General features: G+C 39.6%; 1 protein-coding gene across 1 annotated transcript in view; it reads left to right on the top strand.

Annotated features, from left to right (window-relative positions):
* Nucleotides 1–4,886: 4,886 nt before the first annotated feature.
* Nucleotides 4,887–15,989, top strand: part of klf12a (Kruppel like factor 12a) — a 31,384-nt gene continuing 20,281 nt past the window's right edge. The window contains exons 1-2 of the mRNA XM_083522836.1: nt 4,887–5,105; nt 14,892–14,959. Of these exons, the coding sequence (XP_083378962.1) occupies nt 14,894–14,959 (66 nt within the window). The 5' untranslated portion in view covers nt 4,887–5,105; nt 14,892–14,893. The remainder of the gene's footprint in view (nt 5,106–14,891; nt 14,960–15,989) is intronic.

The following is a 15,989-nucleotide window of genomic DNA, read 5'->3' as shown; positions in this document are numbered from 1 at the left end:
GTTTTTCCTTTCCAGTGTCTTTTCTCAACCAACATCAGTATATCTGGATATAAATGGATATTTAGCTTAAGCTTAACTTAAAATATGGCTCATAGATACATAGAGCTTTAGTGTCGCTCTAAATCTTATACTATCACATGTGAATGCTAAGAAAGTACTGTAATCCGTTTAGTGCGATTGAGAAAAGCTCTAGTTTGCTGGTCTTACTTTAAGTCATCATTATAAATTTTTCTTGTCAGGATGCCCATCTCAGTGCATTTCGCATTAATATTTGTAAATATCAGTATCAGTAAATGCAGTGCCTGTCAAAAATTGTAAACACATTTTTTTTTAAACTTGCATGTTGATTTCTCTCTATGCTAAAAACTTGCTAACAAGCAGAAACACACAAGAATTGGGCAAACAAATTTCTGTGGACAGATGAGTTCAAATTGGACATTGTTGGCTCTAACAAAAGTACGACAACATGAGAGATGTTATCAGACTGCCTCACCTCCATATTATAACATGGAGGTGGAAGCTTAATGCTTTGGAGTTGTTTTGCCTCAAAGCACATGTCCAAGCTCTGTAAGCGTTATTTAACAAGCAATCATCAAATAGTCGTCTGTTATCTATCATGTAATAGGCTGCCCAGTCATCACACCTAAATCCCATTGAACTGCTCTGGTTCAACTGGATCACAAGGTCAGAAAGAAATCTCCAACTAGTAAAGAACACCTTTGGTACTTTTTATAAGAGACAAGGCAAAGTTTTTCAGCTGAATTTTTGGAGCAGCTACAGTAACTGTTCGAATACCAAGAGTGTGTAAAGATGTTATTCATGCTAAAGGAGGATTCTTTGTTTAACATCTGCACATTTAAATATCTGTTTGGTCAAAGTAAATCTTCATACCATTTAATTGCCTAGTCTTTTGCATGGAAACAAAAGGAACATGCATGTGTCTCTCAAAAACCATAAAAGACAAGGTGTTTCCAAACTTTTGACAGGCTCTGTAAAACAGAATTGATTTAATAGCATTCATGTCCATGTCTTTTTTTTTTTTTAGATGTTTTAAAGCTAGCAGGCAAGAAAGACAAATAATTTACCTTGAAAAAGGTTTTAGCTAGCTAGGAAGATTACAAATTAGCTAGCTAATTAGAAAGATAATGTGTTTGTTTTTAATTCAGGTGGATAACATGAGATAGCTAGTGATGTTAGCCTTCAATCTACCTAACAGACAAGGTAGATTAGCTAATAGAAGATATCATGTTAGTTTGGTTGTCAGACATATCATTTTAGTTAGCAGATATATTAGATATCCAATTATGCATATAACATATTAGCAAGCAAGCTAGGCAGCCAGCTAGATATTTGAAATAGCGAAATAGAAAGATAATTTTAGCTATGTTTGATTCTTAGTTGTTATCTGCTTGTGATGGGAGCACGAACTACTGATTTGTCAACCACTGTTTTCACAATTTGTAGACAAAATATGAAATATTAATGCAGATGTAAATCATATTTTAGCAATCATATTTTAGAAGCTTTGACAGCATCTTATTTCAATCTTACTTAATCATACATGATTACTTCTATGCATTGACACACTTATTTACAATCTTTATTTTATTGCTAGCTACACAGCTTAGCCTCTGCAGGTAATACCAGTACTGATACTTTTTTCAGGATAATTATATTGTGCATTCTGAATTAAAAAATATCGACAAGCTGATTGTTTGAGCTCCCATTTGAATGAACATGATTTAAAAAGTCAATTTGTGTAACCTTTTTACATTCTCGTAGTGACTGTACACCTGAGAGATGAACGCAATAACCCTGAGAAAAAAAAGAGCTAAATGTCTTTATGTATTCAGATGACCTCAAACAAATTTTGTCTCACATTTCATATTTCCCTCATTTGACTGACACCTGTATCAACTTGCTCTCAAATTATATTATTAAGATTAGGTAGATGGCCGACCTTTGAGGTAGTTCCTAAGGTCGGCCATCTGAGCTACTGGGCAAACTCTGGAATCCAAGACAATAAATATACATTTCAGACTTTTCCACACATTCCCAATGTTATCACAGAGCATGGGAATACGCAAGCTATAGGAAATTCAATCAGAGGACTTTGACAAGCTGGGGCCAATATCAACAGTCCAATCAGTTCACTTTGTTATGTCTGATTGATTAAAAATAAACCTTGCCACAATTTAAATACCCACAGTAATAAATATCCACAGTGGATACTGAGTTTCAAACTAATGACTTTATGGACATTTTTATTTTATGCTCCTTCTATTTCATTTGCCACCTGTTTTTTTATGGAGGTGGATACTAATATGAATTTATAATTGGAAAGATTGTAGAAACTATAAGCTGAAGAAAAAAAAATCTCATATTTCCATGAGCCTGGGCTCACCCCAGTCTCATATCCATGTTCTTGGCTGACATAAATTCTACCTGATTTGGTCTTCAGCTGTTATAGCTCCAACATATGACAAGATGAGATGCATTTTTGCTCATGTTGGTTGTATGGAGTGCTTATTTTGAGTTCCTGTCAGTAGTTTCTGTCGCTCACAGAATGTTCTGTCCCCACACAATGTTCTGAATAAACTCTAGAGATGGCTGTGTGTTAGAAACCTCGGATATCATCCATTTCTAAAACACTCAAACCATCCCTCCTGGTACCAGCAATCATACCATGGTCAAGAGGGATCACATTTGTGCGCCTGTTCTGATGTTTGATGTTAGCATTGACTGAAACCCTTGATTTATAACTGCATGATTTTTCTACATACATATGTAAATTTGAAATCCATGACCTGCTGAAAGAAAGCCTGCTTTCAAAGCCTGCTTCCTGAGACAGAAAGATAGAATGAAATAAAGAATGAAAAGAGGGGGGAAGAGTAAAAAGGCGAGAATGAGAGAGTGGGAGAGAAAAATCAAGAGGGAAAGAGAAAAAGAGACAGAATGAAAGAGCCCTCCACCTCCATACACACCTCCACAAAAAGACGGACACAAGGTGGAAGGCAGGTCGCTATGGCAACTGACGAGTGGCCTCCAAGGAAAGTCACTCACACACACACACACACACACACACACACACACACACACACACACACACACACACACACACACACACACACACACATATACACACTCTCTCCCTCAGACCTCCTCAATTAGCTCTGCCTGTGGCAGTCCCTCACTTATACACTAGCTCTCACACACACACACACACACACACACACACACACACACACACACACACACACACACACACACACACCAGTGAGTGGGCAGTGAAGTGAAGGGGCTCGCATTAGGTGAGCTGGTCATCAGCCCAAGGCAACTTACCAACAAACCAACCAACTGCTCAACTGTAAAAATTACACAAGGAAATAAAATAATTTTTTTATATCTTACACTGTTTATTGGATTTTCTGGATTTTCTGAATTTCTGGACTTTTTTTTTATAATAAATACTAACTAATTAAACGAGAGTAAAAAAAAAAGGCAGCCACTATGCTGTAATGTGATCATATATTTTCGATTTTGCTTAGCTAATTATTGTAGTTTTTTCTGTTCTTAATTAACATAAACCTACTATGAAGCAAAACTGAATACAGACATGGACATTGGGGCAGGGTAGTGGGCAGCATTGTTGCCTCACAGATCCCTGGTTCAATCTTGACTCCTTTCGGGTCCCTTTGAGGATCTTTGATTTCCTCCCATATCCCAGAAACACGATGGTAGATTAATAGGTGATTCTAAATGGTAAAAGTGTGTTTATTTGTGAGTCCCTGGGAAAGAGTGGCATTTCATCTATGAAAGGGGTGTCCAATGTTTTCCACAAAGGACCAGTTGGAATGAAAACCTGCACCCTGCAAGATTGGACACTTCTATAGGGTGTATTTCTACATATATCCTAGATTTATATTTGGCAGATGCCCTTATCCAGAGTGGCTTATTTATAAAACTGACTAATGGAGTTAGTGTCTTGCTCAAGGGCCAAACAGGAGCAGCAGGGCTGGGAACTTTAGACATTTCAATTAAAAGACCAGCATCTTCCACACTGAACTTACCACTAACCAATTCCACGTCACACCCAATGTTCCCAGGAAAATCTCTGGATCCATCACAATGCTGACCAAAAGCTAAAAAAATAATGAATGATCATTAGGATTATGCGAAGCAGGCAAATGTGCACCATTGCAGGCATGTAGATAGGGTCAGTGGCTGTGAAAGTTGGCCCAGCGCTGACCCAGAAGCAGCCCAGTGTGGGAGGGTAATCTTTACCGCAGTAGCAGTACTGGACGATGTACGCCATAAGGAAATGCTCCAGGCTTTAAGCCCCAAATTAATTTTCCACCCTTCTGCTTCCAGCTGGAACACGGTCCTGGATGCAGCGGAGAAAAATGGGAGGTTTAGCCATTCGTGCACTTGCATCTCTTTCACTTCTGTTTGTTAGTCTGTGTTTTTCCGTGCACTCAGTTTCCTTTTACTCCAAATTGCGACTAGCGGAAATCGGATCATTAATAAAAAAAGGGGTAAAAAAAAGTGGGACTGGGTGAAAGGGCAAGAAAGAACACTTTGATATTTGATTATGTTTAATTCGACACTGTGTTTTTGTTTTTGTTTTCTTAGATTGGAATAAACACTTAATCGGTTCCAAAGCTGCCGCTTCAAGAGATATTAGCCTGTTTCACAATAATCCAACAGTTGAAGCGCTGAGGCAATACACACACACACACACACACCCCACCACCACCACCAGCAGCACCACCAACCCAACACCACCTACACAACCACCACCAGGCTGGGTCTATATTGTCCTCGCCCCTGGCAGCCTAATGGTCCACCCCCTCTCTTCATTCACAATGGTCATGTGATGTGCACTTTCAGAGTACAACAGCTTACTGAGAGCTCCCCATTCATTTCCTCCTGAGTAGTCCACGAAGGAGGAGGGAAACAACAGAGCAAGAGAGAGCGAGTGACTGAGAGTGAGAAAAAGAGAGAGACGAGTCTGACCGCACAGGAAAACAAGACAGACAGAGAAAGAGCAAATAGGACGCAATAAGGATATCATTTCTTTATCTCACCTTCCAAGACTTCAGAAAAGGTTAGTACCTAAAATCTATATGGCATTGCCTTTCTCTCCCTCCCTCTCTCTCTCTTTCTCTCTCTCTCTCTCTCTCTCTCTTAGCTGTCAGCTGTCATTTCACTGAGTTGCCTGTCAAGATTCTTCGTAGCTGTCTTGTCTGGATGATCCTCAAGTTGAGCAAAAAAATTCAAATCAGACCTTATAATGACAAATAGCTTTCAATTTACTGTACACATAATACATGTTATTTGTAATTTTTGGTCTGTGCATTCTTTTCTGTATTTCTAAATATTTCTTATTTATAATTATTAATAATAATTAATAATGAATCTATGAATCTTAAGATCATATGATCATGTCAAACTAAAAATAAAAAACAGTTTACTGTAATTTTAGGAATGTACATCCTAATGTTACAAAAAACAAAATCACCTATTTCAGAGTTCTAAATGTTCCTTACATAATGATCACTCAGCAATTAATATAATTGTCTGACATGCATTAATGCCTGATAGACGTATGTGTGATATTTACAGTAGTTACAGATTTCCTTTGAACATTTTAACACTCTAGTAGGAATCCACCACCCATGCATATATGCAGCACATGGACAGCTATATACACGTTCTATACACTCTGTGTGAACCCCCCACAGTGTTTCTCTTCCTTTCACTCGTTGGGTGATAGTTATGTTGGATTCACTCCAAATACCAAGAATGTCTCTTTAGAACAACAATATCTGCAGTGTGATGAAGACTGGCCGCTCCACTCAGTGGTAGTTATGTGAAAGAGTGGTGGCGTTACTGGGATTACTGCCCGACTTTTGTTGGATTCTCGAGCTTAAAGGGTCCATTGGTAAAATTTCAGAATCCTTCAAGGTATAATTATACAGCTCCAAAAATTCCTTAAGTTTAGAAAAACTAAAATGTGCAATATTGGAATACAGATGTGACAAGTTGCTTCACTGCAAGCTTGAGTTTACATTATTCTGGCCCAGAAATGAGCTCACCATCAGTACATAGCTGCAAACATTTTGGCAGCTCTGAGAAAGAAATCGGATCTACCATGTACAAAATGAACTTGCCAGGAGCCACAGTAAGAGTTTTACTTTTTCTGGTCCATAAATTCGCCCTGCCTTTAGCTGAAAAACAGCTGACACTTTTTTTGAAGGAAACTTACTAGATTAGTGATATGGCAAAGAAAGGGTAAAGTGAAAATTAAGGGAAAAGAAAAAATTTTCGCTAACTTAACTAAATATTATTATATGTTTGTCCCCTTTTTTCCCAGATTCATATTTTCTGGTTTGTGTGGTTTTAAAACCCCAATTAACTCTGGAGAGATGCTCTAAGCTTCATGCCACCCCCAGGACCATAACATTCCCCCTTTATGCCTATTATGTATCTGTACTGTCCTGTCTAGGGCTGTGAGTTATAGCCTCCGGTCACAGGGCTCAAGAGGCTCAAACTTGCTTGGCCTGCTCTTCTTTGACAGCGTTGGCCTGCTCTTCTTTGACAGCGTTACACATCTTGAAACAGCTGGAACACAAGCAAACATTCTGTGTGTTTTGGACTTCTGCTGACCATGTACTGGCCTAGTGTTCCTTGAAGGTCCACCTCTGGTGGGATTGTTATCGTTGTTGGGTTGCACGTGTACAATGAAGGAAGAGGGCAAAGGTCAGGGAACACGGGATGAGTGCAAACACAGGCATGACGAGGGGGTTGGTCAAGTATGTCAACATGACTAGGGCACAGAGACCGATGTGGACCTTGTGCTTTGCAAAAGCATTCACTGTTTTAACTCATTGGCTAATTATCAATCCCGTCTCAAGCTTCATCTTGAGGACAAAAATGTCTGCTTCAGCAAGGGTTCCCAGGAGCGGGGATCGAAAATCTTTATCATAACAGGAAGGAATGCAATGGTTTATAGGAAACACAATTTTCTTTGAGTTTGTTGCAGCTGTGGCACTGCTGTTGTGTAACTGTCCTTGAACTCAGATTCTTGATATGACGCTCCACACAAAGACTACAAACTAGCCTTGGCTTGTATTCAAAACAGAACATACAATGCTTGATTTCTCAAGCTTTTTCGGCTTGAGACTGGTACCGCATCGGATTCCGCATGTTTTCTCACACCCAAATGATTCACACACACACACACACTAGCTTTGTAAGTGACTTTCATAATTATGGACATTAGAATCAGTATCAGGTTTATTGCCCAAGTGTGTTGACACACACAAGGAATTTGGTTCCAGCTGTTGGTGACTCTCAAATGTTCAGACATAAATAACACTATACATTTGGCCTATAGACAGATTATGCATAGCTTAAACACACAATAAATGCTATGCCTACATCACCTCAGCATCTTTTATAAAGCAGCATTCCATATAGGGATCTCACCAAAATATTAGTCAGATATCCCTTTTCTCGTAGAGACATCGACCCAATTAAGTTGTAAAAAATCCCCCCCACCACCACGCACACACACACACACACACACACACACACACACATATATACATATACACACACACATACGCATAGGCACAACTGTCTATGACTCACAGGCCTACTGAAAACAGAGTGGCAGAGTGATTTGTGTAGAGTACAGGAAATAAGGGCTCTTCGTTGCGACTGGCAGGCCCATTAAAACTGAGCTCTGGAAAGAGCCGGGGGGGGCGCCAAAATAGCGCAGCGGATGCACTTCCTGTGGCCGAACTTTGACCCCTTGACTCCCAGGGCCCTCCTGGTGTTCAAGTCAGATTGCACACATTATACAAGGACAGGGCAGCAAGTGAAGGAAAAAGCCAGAGAAAAAGAGAAAGAGAGAGAGAAAGGCGCATATAGTGAAGAGACAGAGAGAGTAAGACTCCATGTGGAAAGGGTTACTGGTTAACAGTCTGTTACTGATCAACAGCTGTGTTCTGCCGAGTTGGCATTGTGATGGCGGTGTGAGCGTGTTAGTGTGTGTTTAGGGTTTCTCCAGGGTACCACTCTGTTTTCACGCACGCACACATACATGCAAATGCAATGCAAATGAAAACTAAATTTTCTCCCTTACTCCACCATCGCTTTTCTGTATCTCTCTGTCCCCTCCGTTCTTCTTTCCCTCCCTCTTTGCAGCTGCAGCTCTTCCAGCAGTGCAGAGGGCAGGAGTGAGAAAAACAGCCCTTGCCCAGGACTTAAGAGTTTGTGTGTATGCGAGTATGTGTGTGGTGCTGAAGGAAAACACAGCTGTCTGACTCATTACGACTAGCAGCCTGATAACGCTTGCTTGCTGAAAAAATGGTGGCGAGACAAAGGGAAAAAAGTTTTCGTAACAACTTGTAGCGAAACTCAAAGTGTCGCTAAAGGCGAGAGTTTGGGGTGCTGCAGAATGTGTTGCAGACTTTCTTGCAGTATGTGTCTTGACTTTTGTTTTGTCTCACTTCTCCTCTAGTCTTCTGCCTGAACCGACAAAGTTTCCTGTCATCCTTTCTTGAGTTGATTCTTCCTCTTCTGTAATACTGTCATTTCTCTTCTCCTCTCCCGGGCACTTTAGCATGCCCGGTCACTGGCACTCGCAATGCCGCAATTCTGGCATGGCTTTCAAAGAAGCCCAGGCTTTCCCACAATGCAGATGACAGCTGTGAAGGGCCAGCCGCTGCCCCCCAGAGCTTGCCGAGCCTGATGAGAATGTGCACAGATCTTTTCCAGCTGTGCTAGCAGACCAGACCGTACGCCAGCACCTTTTGGTCATTTATGGTCACGCAAAGCAAATATCTGTCCTCATCAAACGTGGTTCTCTTTTTCTAAGGTTTCCTCATAGTTGCAAGCCATCCCATTAATTGGAAGGGTTAAAAAAAGTCAATGGGTCTACACTATATAGATCAACTTGGTTGTAGAGGTCAATATAAAATTGTCCAGGGATGCTTTAGTTGTTTATTGGTTTGGCATACAGTCACTCACTTATCTTAAGAGCGTAAGTAATGTCACCAATTGTTATCCTGAAATGGTTGGTATGTTCTCAGAAAAAAAAGTAATTTTTTTGAGCACCTTCATGTTTTTCTACACGGTCCTCTTTGCACCATTGCACAATCTCACCAAACACTGATGTCCTTCGGTCATTGCGCAATGCAGGCCCTCTGATAATAAACAGTTTGACAGTGTGCGGTTCAACAGTTCAAGTCAAATTGCACACATCTGTCTTAGCCCATCCAAGGGAACACTAAAGAGGCAGCCTCAGATCTTTCTGGCACACGGTCCTCATGCAAGAGTGTACGGCAACACCAGATCCAGCCTGGGCCCGAGAGGCCAAGAGGGAGAATGGGCTATTTTTGTACTGATCTCAGATCTGTTTCTGTCTACCACAATCCTAACTTCATTATTGTAAAAGAAACCCAGATTGTTGACTCTGGTGACAGGCAGGGTCGTGCTGAAAAAATTACCTGCATAAAAAGCCATGGAAATCTTCTTGTTCATGCTTTTTGGATTTCAGCATGACAGGAAAGACAGTCTTGTGACTTTTTTTTTGCTTGCATGTGCCAGTCTGGAGCACATCCTGTCAGTCTACTGTAAATGAGAAAATGCTATCGTTCTTACTGTACCATCGTACTAGGCATAAAAGGTGGCATACGGCAAAAGCCTCCTGCATATTTCCAGACTCCAAGAAGCTTGACCTGCTCTCAGTCTGGTCGTAGGGTGTCTGTGTGACTACACAGACAGATAGAAACCGAGGTGTTTGGGCCATGCCCCAAATCAATAGCAGATGTGAGAAGAGAGTGTGTTTTGGCTACGCTTCTCTTAGGGAGAGGGATACATTGAAAGTGCAGAAGCTTAATTTCAGAAGCAACTTAGTAAATCTGCAGGAGATAGTCTCAAATATTTATGTAGTGTCTTGGATGACAAGTCATGGACTATTTGGACAGTGTTTTTACTGTAAGGCAAGAAGGAATTATTAATAGAGCAATACAAAGATCTATCTCATTTATGCTTCAGGATATGATTATGTTTATTATTTTATTCATAATAAATATATAATTTTTTTCAGTTCTGGAAGTTATATTTAAACTCTAAATAGTTTATTATTTAAATTAAAAGAGGTAACATTAAACATACAAATATTGTGTATCTATTGGTTGGCACTATTCATTGACTAAAATGTACAAAACCAGTAACATTTTGATTTGTTCTTGGTTGTTATTGCTGTTGGTTGTGTTCAAAGCTTTTCCAGTTACTCCTTCGACATAGTATATTGTCTCCTGCAGAAAACAGACAGTGAAATAGTGCACCTCTCCTAACACATATATACACACACACACATACTCTGACGCTGAGCAGTGTCCTGGCTCTGCCCGGCAGCAGCCCCCATCCGACTCGAGTTGTCCGCCAAGGAAAACTAGCGCCGCTGAAATGGAAAGTCTGAAGTCACTCTGGGTTTTTTTTGGCGAGGTCTGATTACGCAAAGCAGGAGAATCCAGCAGAAGAGGTCTGCGTGTTCCTAAACGCAGGTCCAATCCAGGAAGGCCGAGACAACTCTGTTATCTATCACTGATATCAGATTTACATGGTGTGGTTTCCAAAGTATATCGTTAGGTAGACCTTCAGGATGGAGTCATAGGAGGTTTGGGATGATCTTGATCTTAAATTCTGACTAAGGTCCAAAGCACTCTGTGCTGGAGATATTTTAAAACAATCCACTCTTACTCAAGGTTACTCAGGGTTTGTTTTCATAGTTCATTGCATTTGCACAGAGATTCTACTCGAATCTCTTTGTGATAGGAAACCACAGTTGTAGCAGTGGATATATGACTTTTAGAACGTTTAAAGCTTTCCTTAGAAGATTACTCCTGAGGTTTTGATATACAAATATATGCATCATTGGTGACCTACATGATAAAGGAATATACCATTATGCAAATAAGATCAAGTTCATTGACATTAATCAAAAGTAAACTTTTTGCAAAAAATGCTTCTTCAAGCATTCCCTGGAAGATTTTCTGAAAAGGAAAACTTCTGTTGTAGGATTATACTTAGAGGCTTATTTAAGGATTCCTACATAAAGAGAAACCAAACAACTCTTTAGGGTCTTAGATGGAACTTTTCAAATCTACACTTTCTTTTTTTACACTTTCTTTTCACAGTTCTTTCTGAAGGACGTTCCAGACGGCTGTTTCCAGATCAAACACACAGTCAAATTTCCATCTATATTGTTATCTCTCACTGACACAAGGGAGATTATTGAGTAGAGGTGGAGTAGTTGGTGTTTATCCAAGAGGCACAAAGCTCACACTGGTTACTGGTGGAGCAACAGGGTGGAAGGAAGTTGTGCTGACCCGACTGAGGTCATGCACTCTGATGAAACTGACCATCTCCTTTTCAAAAAAACAGTGACTCATTAAATTTTTTTGTCAATGTGCTATTCTCTGCACTTTGGGCCAAAAGATGACATGGACAGTAAAATATCTCTGGGCGAGTTTATCGGACTAGAATAAGGCACACTCCTGGAATTAGCGCTGACTCAGATTATTTGTTTTTGACCCGAACAATTAATTTCAAACTTTGCTGAATTATAACACCTTTTAGTATGTATGATGACTTGTCAACACTCTTAAGTCACTAATTAGTTTAAAGCATTTCTTAACCACAGCAATTCTTTTCTGGTTCTGTAAAGTGGCCCCAGATCCTTTTCCTGAGTGAACGCTGAAGTAGATATTGTCCATCTTTGACTTCCATCACTGACATGTCATGCCTCATTCTGAATGAGGTTGATTTTGGCCAGCTGTTGCCTCACCAAAGCGTTCTCCCTCATCAAAGCGGGTGCCAAAGAAAATCTCTACTTCCCACATAGGCAGTTTCTCTTCCAATCTGGATCCCAACCTCAACCTTTCATTGATCTCATCCTTCCCCCTTTTACTGCAAACCTGGTCAGCCATTTGTAACAATTACAATGTCACCAACTGCATGTTGATCCTATGACTAATTCCAAGAGCCTGATTCCTGAACCCTCTCAGTGCCTTGAACAAGGCAACAAACTCTTGGTGTAGGGATTTATTGATGCTCAGGGGTGCGTTCAAGCCTCATTGAGGTTGTATGAGGGTGTTACAGAGGCACAGCTGTGTAACATATGCCTCTCATGGTCTTCTACTGAAAGATGGAAGGAATGATACTGATGGCTGACCTGAGGCATGAAGAGCTGCCTTAAAATGGGATTCTTCTGGTGAACATCTATGTTTTGTGAAGCATCATGGTGCTATTTAAGAGGCATTGGATGTTTAAAACACACACACACACACACACACACACACACACACACACACACACACACACACACACACACACACACACACACACAAACACTTTTAGGAGCTTGGGTCAAAGACTAATAACTGTTGTGCTGCCATCCAAGACCCCACCCATTTCCTTTAACATCCTGTCTACTTTATTGCTCACACACAGAAACATACACATACACACACAAACACAGAATTCAGGTCAGCAGGGGCCAAAGCAGTCAGCATGTTTCTGCCCTGGGTCTCTCCTGAATCAGCGAGCACAGTAGAGAGTTGGACGCAGTCAACCAGAGCCATTTATCACCATGCTACTGGATATGCTGAGCTCTAAAAGCACGGCTGACCTGCCGAACTCCACACTGTCCCACCTTGTGGGGTTGGAAAAAGTGTAAGCCTGTGCCCACTATAGTCTCAGATTCTCATACTTGGATGCAGAGTAGTGAAACCAATTTGTTTTTGTCTATACAATCATACAGGAGTATCCGCATTCTATGCATTCTGTGATACCGTTGACTTCCTGTCAGCTCAAAATAAAAAGGTTTGGCCATTCTCCACTGACCTCTCTCTACAACTAGGCCTTTCTGCCTGCAGAACTGCTTCTCACTAGATTTAAATTTTTTTTTTCTTTGCACCATTCAGTGTAAACTCGAGAGACTGCTATGCGTGAAAATCCCAGGAGCTCAACAGTTTCTGAAATATTCTAAACCAAACCGTCTGTCACAATCAATCCATGCTGCATTCAAAGTCACTGAGATGCCATTTTTCTTTGTACTAATGGTTAATATGAGCATTAAGTGAAACTCTTGACTTGTATATGTGTGAAGTTACGGTTACTGTTGCATGTTTGGGTGATAATGATGTAGGAATTAACAGGTGTAAAGGTGTAGCAATAAAGTGAAATAAAATAAGTGCAATTAGAAATAGTTATGCAAAAATTAACATTTCTGTTTTCTTGTTTTAATAGTGACAAAGGTTTTATTGCATTGTACTTGTACTTTAGTTATGCTAGCTATAAGCCTGTTTTAATAATTTGCTTTAATTTTGCAAAAGCAAATACAACTGATCACACATTGGTTTGTTTTATGTGGGTCGAATGTTCTGGAATAAAAACCTTTATTGGCACTAATAAATTAATATATGTTTAAGGGGCTCTGAGGCTTTTTATTAACACTGGAAGAGTTCATGCCTGGAAAAAAAACTCCTGACTTAGTATGCATTGGGAGTTATAGTGAACCTAATGACATTTCAGTGGTATATACAGTACAGACCAAAAGTTTGGACACACCTTCTCATTCAAAGAGTTTTCTTTATTTTCATGACTATAAAAATTGTAGAGTCACACTGAAGGCATCAAGGGCTATTTGACCAAGAAGGAGAGTGATGGGGTGCTGCGCCAGATGATCTGGCCTTCACAGTCACCGGACCTGAACCCAATCGAGATGGTTTGGGTTGAGCTGGACCGCAGAGTGAAGGCAAAAGGGCCAACAAGTGCCAAGCATTTCTCTGGGAACTCATTCAAGACTGTTGGAAGACCATTTCAGGTGACTACCTCTTGAAGCTCATCAAGAGAATGCCAAGAGTGTGCAAAGCAGTAATCAAAGCAAAAGGTGGCTACTTTGAAGAACCTAGAATATGACATTTTTCAGTTGTTTCACACTTTTTTGTTATGTATATAATTCCATATATAATTCCACATGTGTTAATTCATAGTTTTGATGCCTTCAGTGTGAATCTACAATTTTCATAGTCATGAAAATAAAGAAAACTCTTCTGAATGAGAAGGTGTGCCAAACTTTTGATCTGTACTATATATATATATATGTGTGTGTGTGTGTGTGTGTGTGTGTGTGTGTGTGTGTGTGTGTCTCATTTTAATTGTATTCACTAGATAGATAGATAGATAGATAGATAGATAGATAGATAGATAGATAGATAGATAGATAGATAGATAGATAGATAGATAGATAGATAGATAGATAGATAGTAAATAAAATTGAAATGAGACACATAGCATACTAGGCAAGTTGTTATTACACATTACAAGCAAATTTGGTGAAGATTGATAGTATAAATATCCCAACATCTCACTTAAATTTGTAAATTTCCCATTGGTGTAAATTTCCCATTGGGATGAATAAAGCAACCACCCACCCACTTACCCACATACCTAACTTCCTTCCTTCCTTAAGCACTACTGATATTATAAACTGCATGAGTGTCAAAAGAATTCATAACACGACTCGAACAGTCCATTACACCTTCCCAACCCTGCGGGGTCTGGCTTGTCACATGCTGTTAGACTAAACACTTCTGAATTTTGCTTGCTTTCTATGTATCCCTCTTTTATCTACTCATTCTTGTTTTATTGGGTTTGTTTATGTACTTGGGCAATATGTTGCTATGGTAGACATATCATTTTTCAAAAAAATTAACGTCTTTTCTTTCCGACGTGTATGTGTGCGTGTGCGTGTGTGTGTGTGTGTGTGTGTGTGTGTGTGTGTGTGTGTGTGTGTGTGTGTGTGATGATCAGGATGTTGATGCTGGACGGGATGCCTGTCCTGCGAGTCAGAGCAGAACCTGTGCAGATGCAGCGGATGGTAAGCTTCTACCCACTCACTAAAATTACGTCATCAGGTAAACATCAGCCAACTATCAGTTATTACTTAAAATTAAATGGAGAGCTTTGTATGTTTCTAAGTATGCAAAACTATCCTAAATCAATCATTGTATCAGCATTGCCCTAGGGATGATAGAGATCAAAAATGAGAAAAATAAAAGAAATTGCTTAAAGTGTACACCAATTAGCTAGTTGTTCTAATGAACCTGAATTATTAATAAATGCACCATTGCAACATTAAACTTGAGCACTTCAAGTGTTATAACCATCACCTTTCACCCTTTACTTTCATATAAAAATGCAGGACTTATAGCAAATAGCAAGCAAGTAACTTACTTAATATAACAATATCAAAACAAGCACAAAATGTATTAACAATAATCTAGTTCGCCACCTCTTTACCCAGGTGGTTATGTAACTGCCTAAAAAAAACACATAGCAGTCAAACCTTTGGCAGTATACAGTTACTGTAAATCACAAACATCAGGTAACGACTTTGTAAAGATTTTGTTACTCAGTTACATTAAATATGTTTGCTAGTCAGCTCTTAAACTTGCATATCCAGCTAACCACCTCTTAGCAACCGAAAATACATAATAAAATTACAATAGATACATTTACTAGTAAGACACCATTTTGAGGTTTGAATCACCTCTGCTTGAGGCAGCTAGCAAACTGCAAGTAATCTAGCCTGTGTATAGCAGGACCAGATTTCCACATTTGACTCAACTAATGTATTTTTTCCCCAGCAAATGATTGAACAGCAGTTAAACCTCTGTAAATTTAATAATAAAATTACCATAACCCAATTTTGTTACTCTCTAACCTCAGGTGCATTTTCTAGCCTCAGTAGTTCTAACATTCTTTCACTGATAAATTTTTATGGCAACCTATTGTTCTGTGCATTTATAACATAAAATAATAGCAAGCATCATTCTGTTACAGAGTTACATTAAGCTATGTTTGCAAGCTAGTTTGCATACCTAGCTAATTACCTTTATAGCTAGCTG

Source organism: Silurus aristotelis (genome assembly GCF_946808225.1).
Source record: "Silurus aristotelis genome assembly, chromosome: 20".
NCBI classification, from domain to species: Eukaryota; Metazoa; Chordata; class Actinopteri; order Siluriformes; family Siluridae; genus Silurus; species Silurus aristotelis.
The sequence above is the reverse complement of the archived record's forward strand: the minus strand, read 5'-3'. Positions and strand labels throughout refer to the sequence as shown.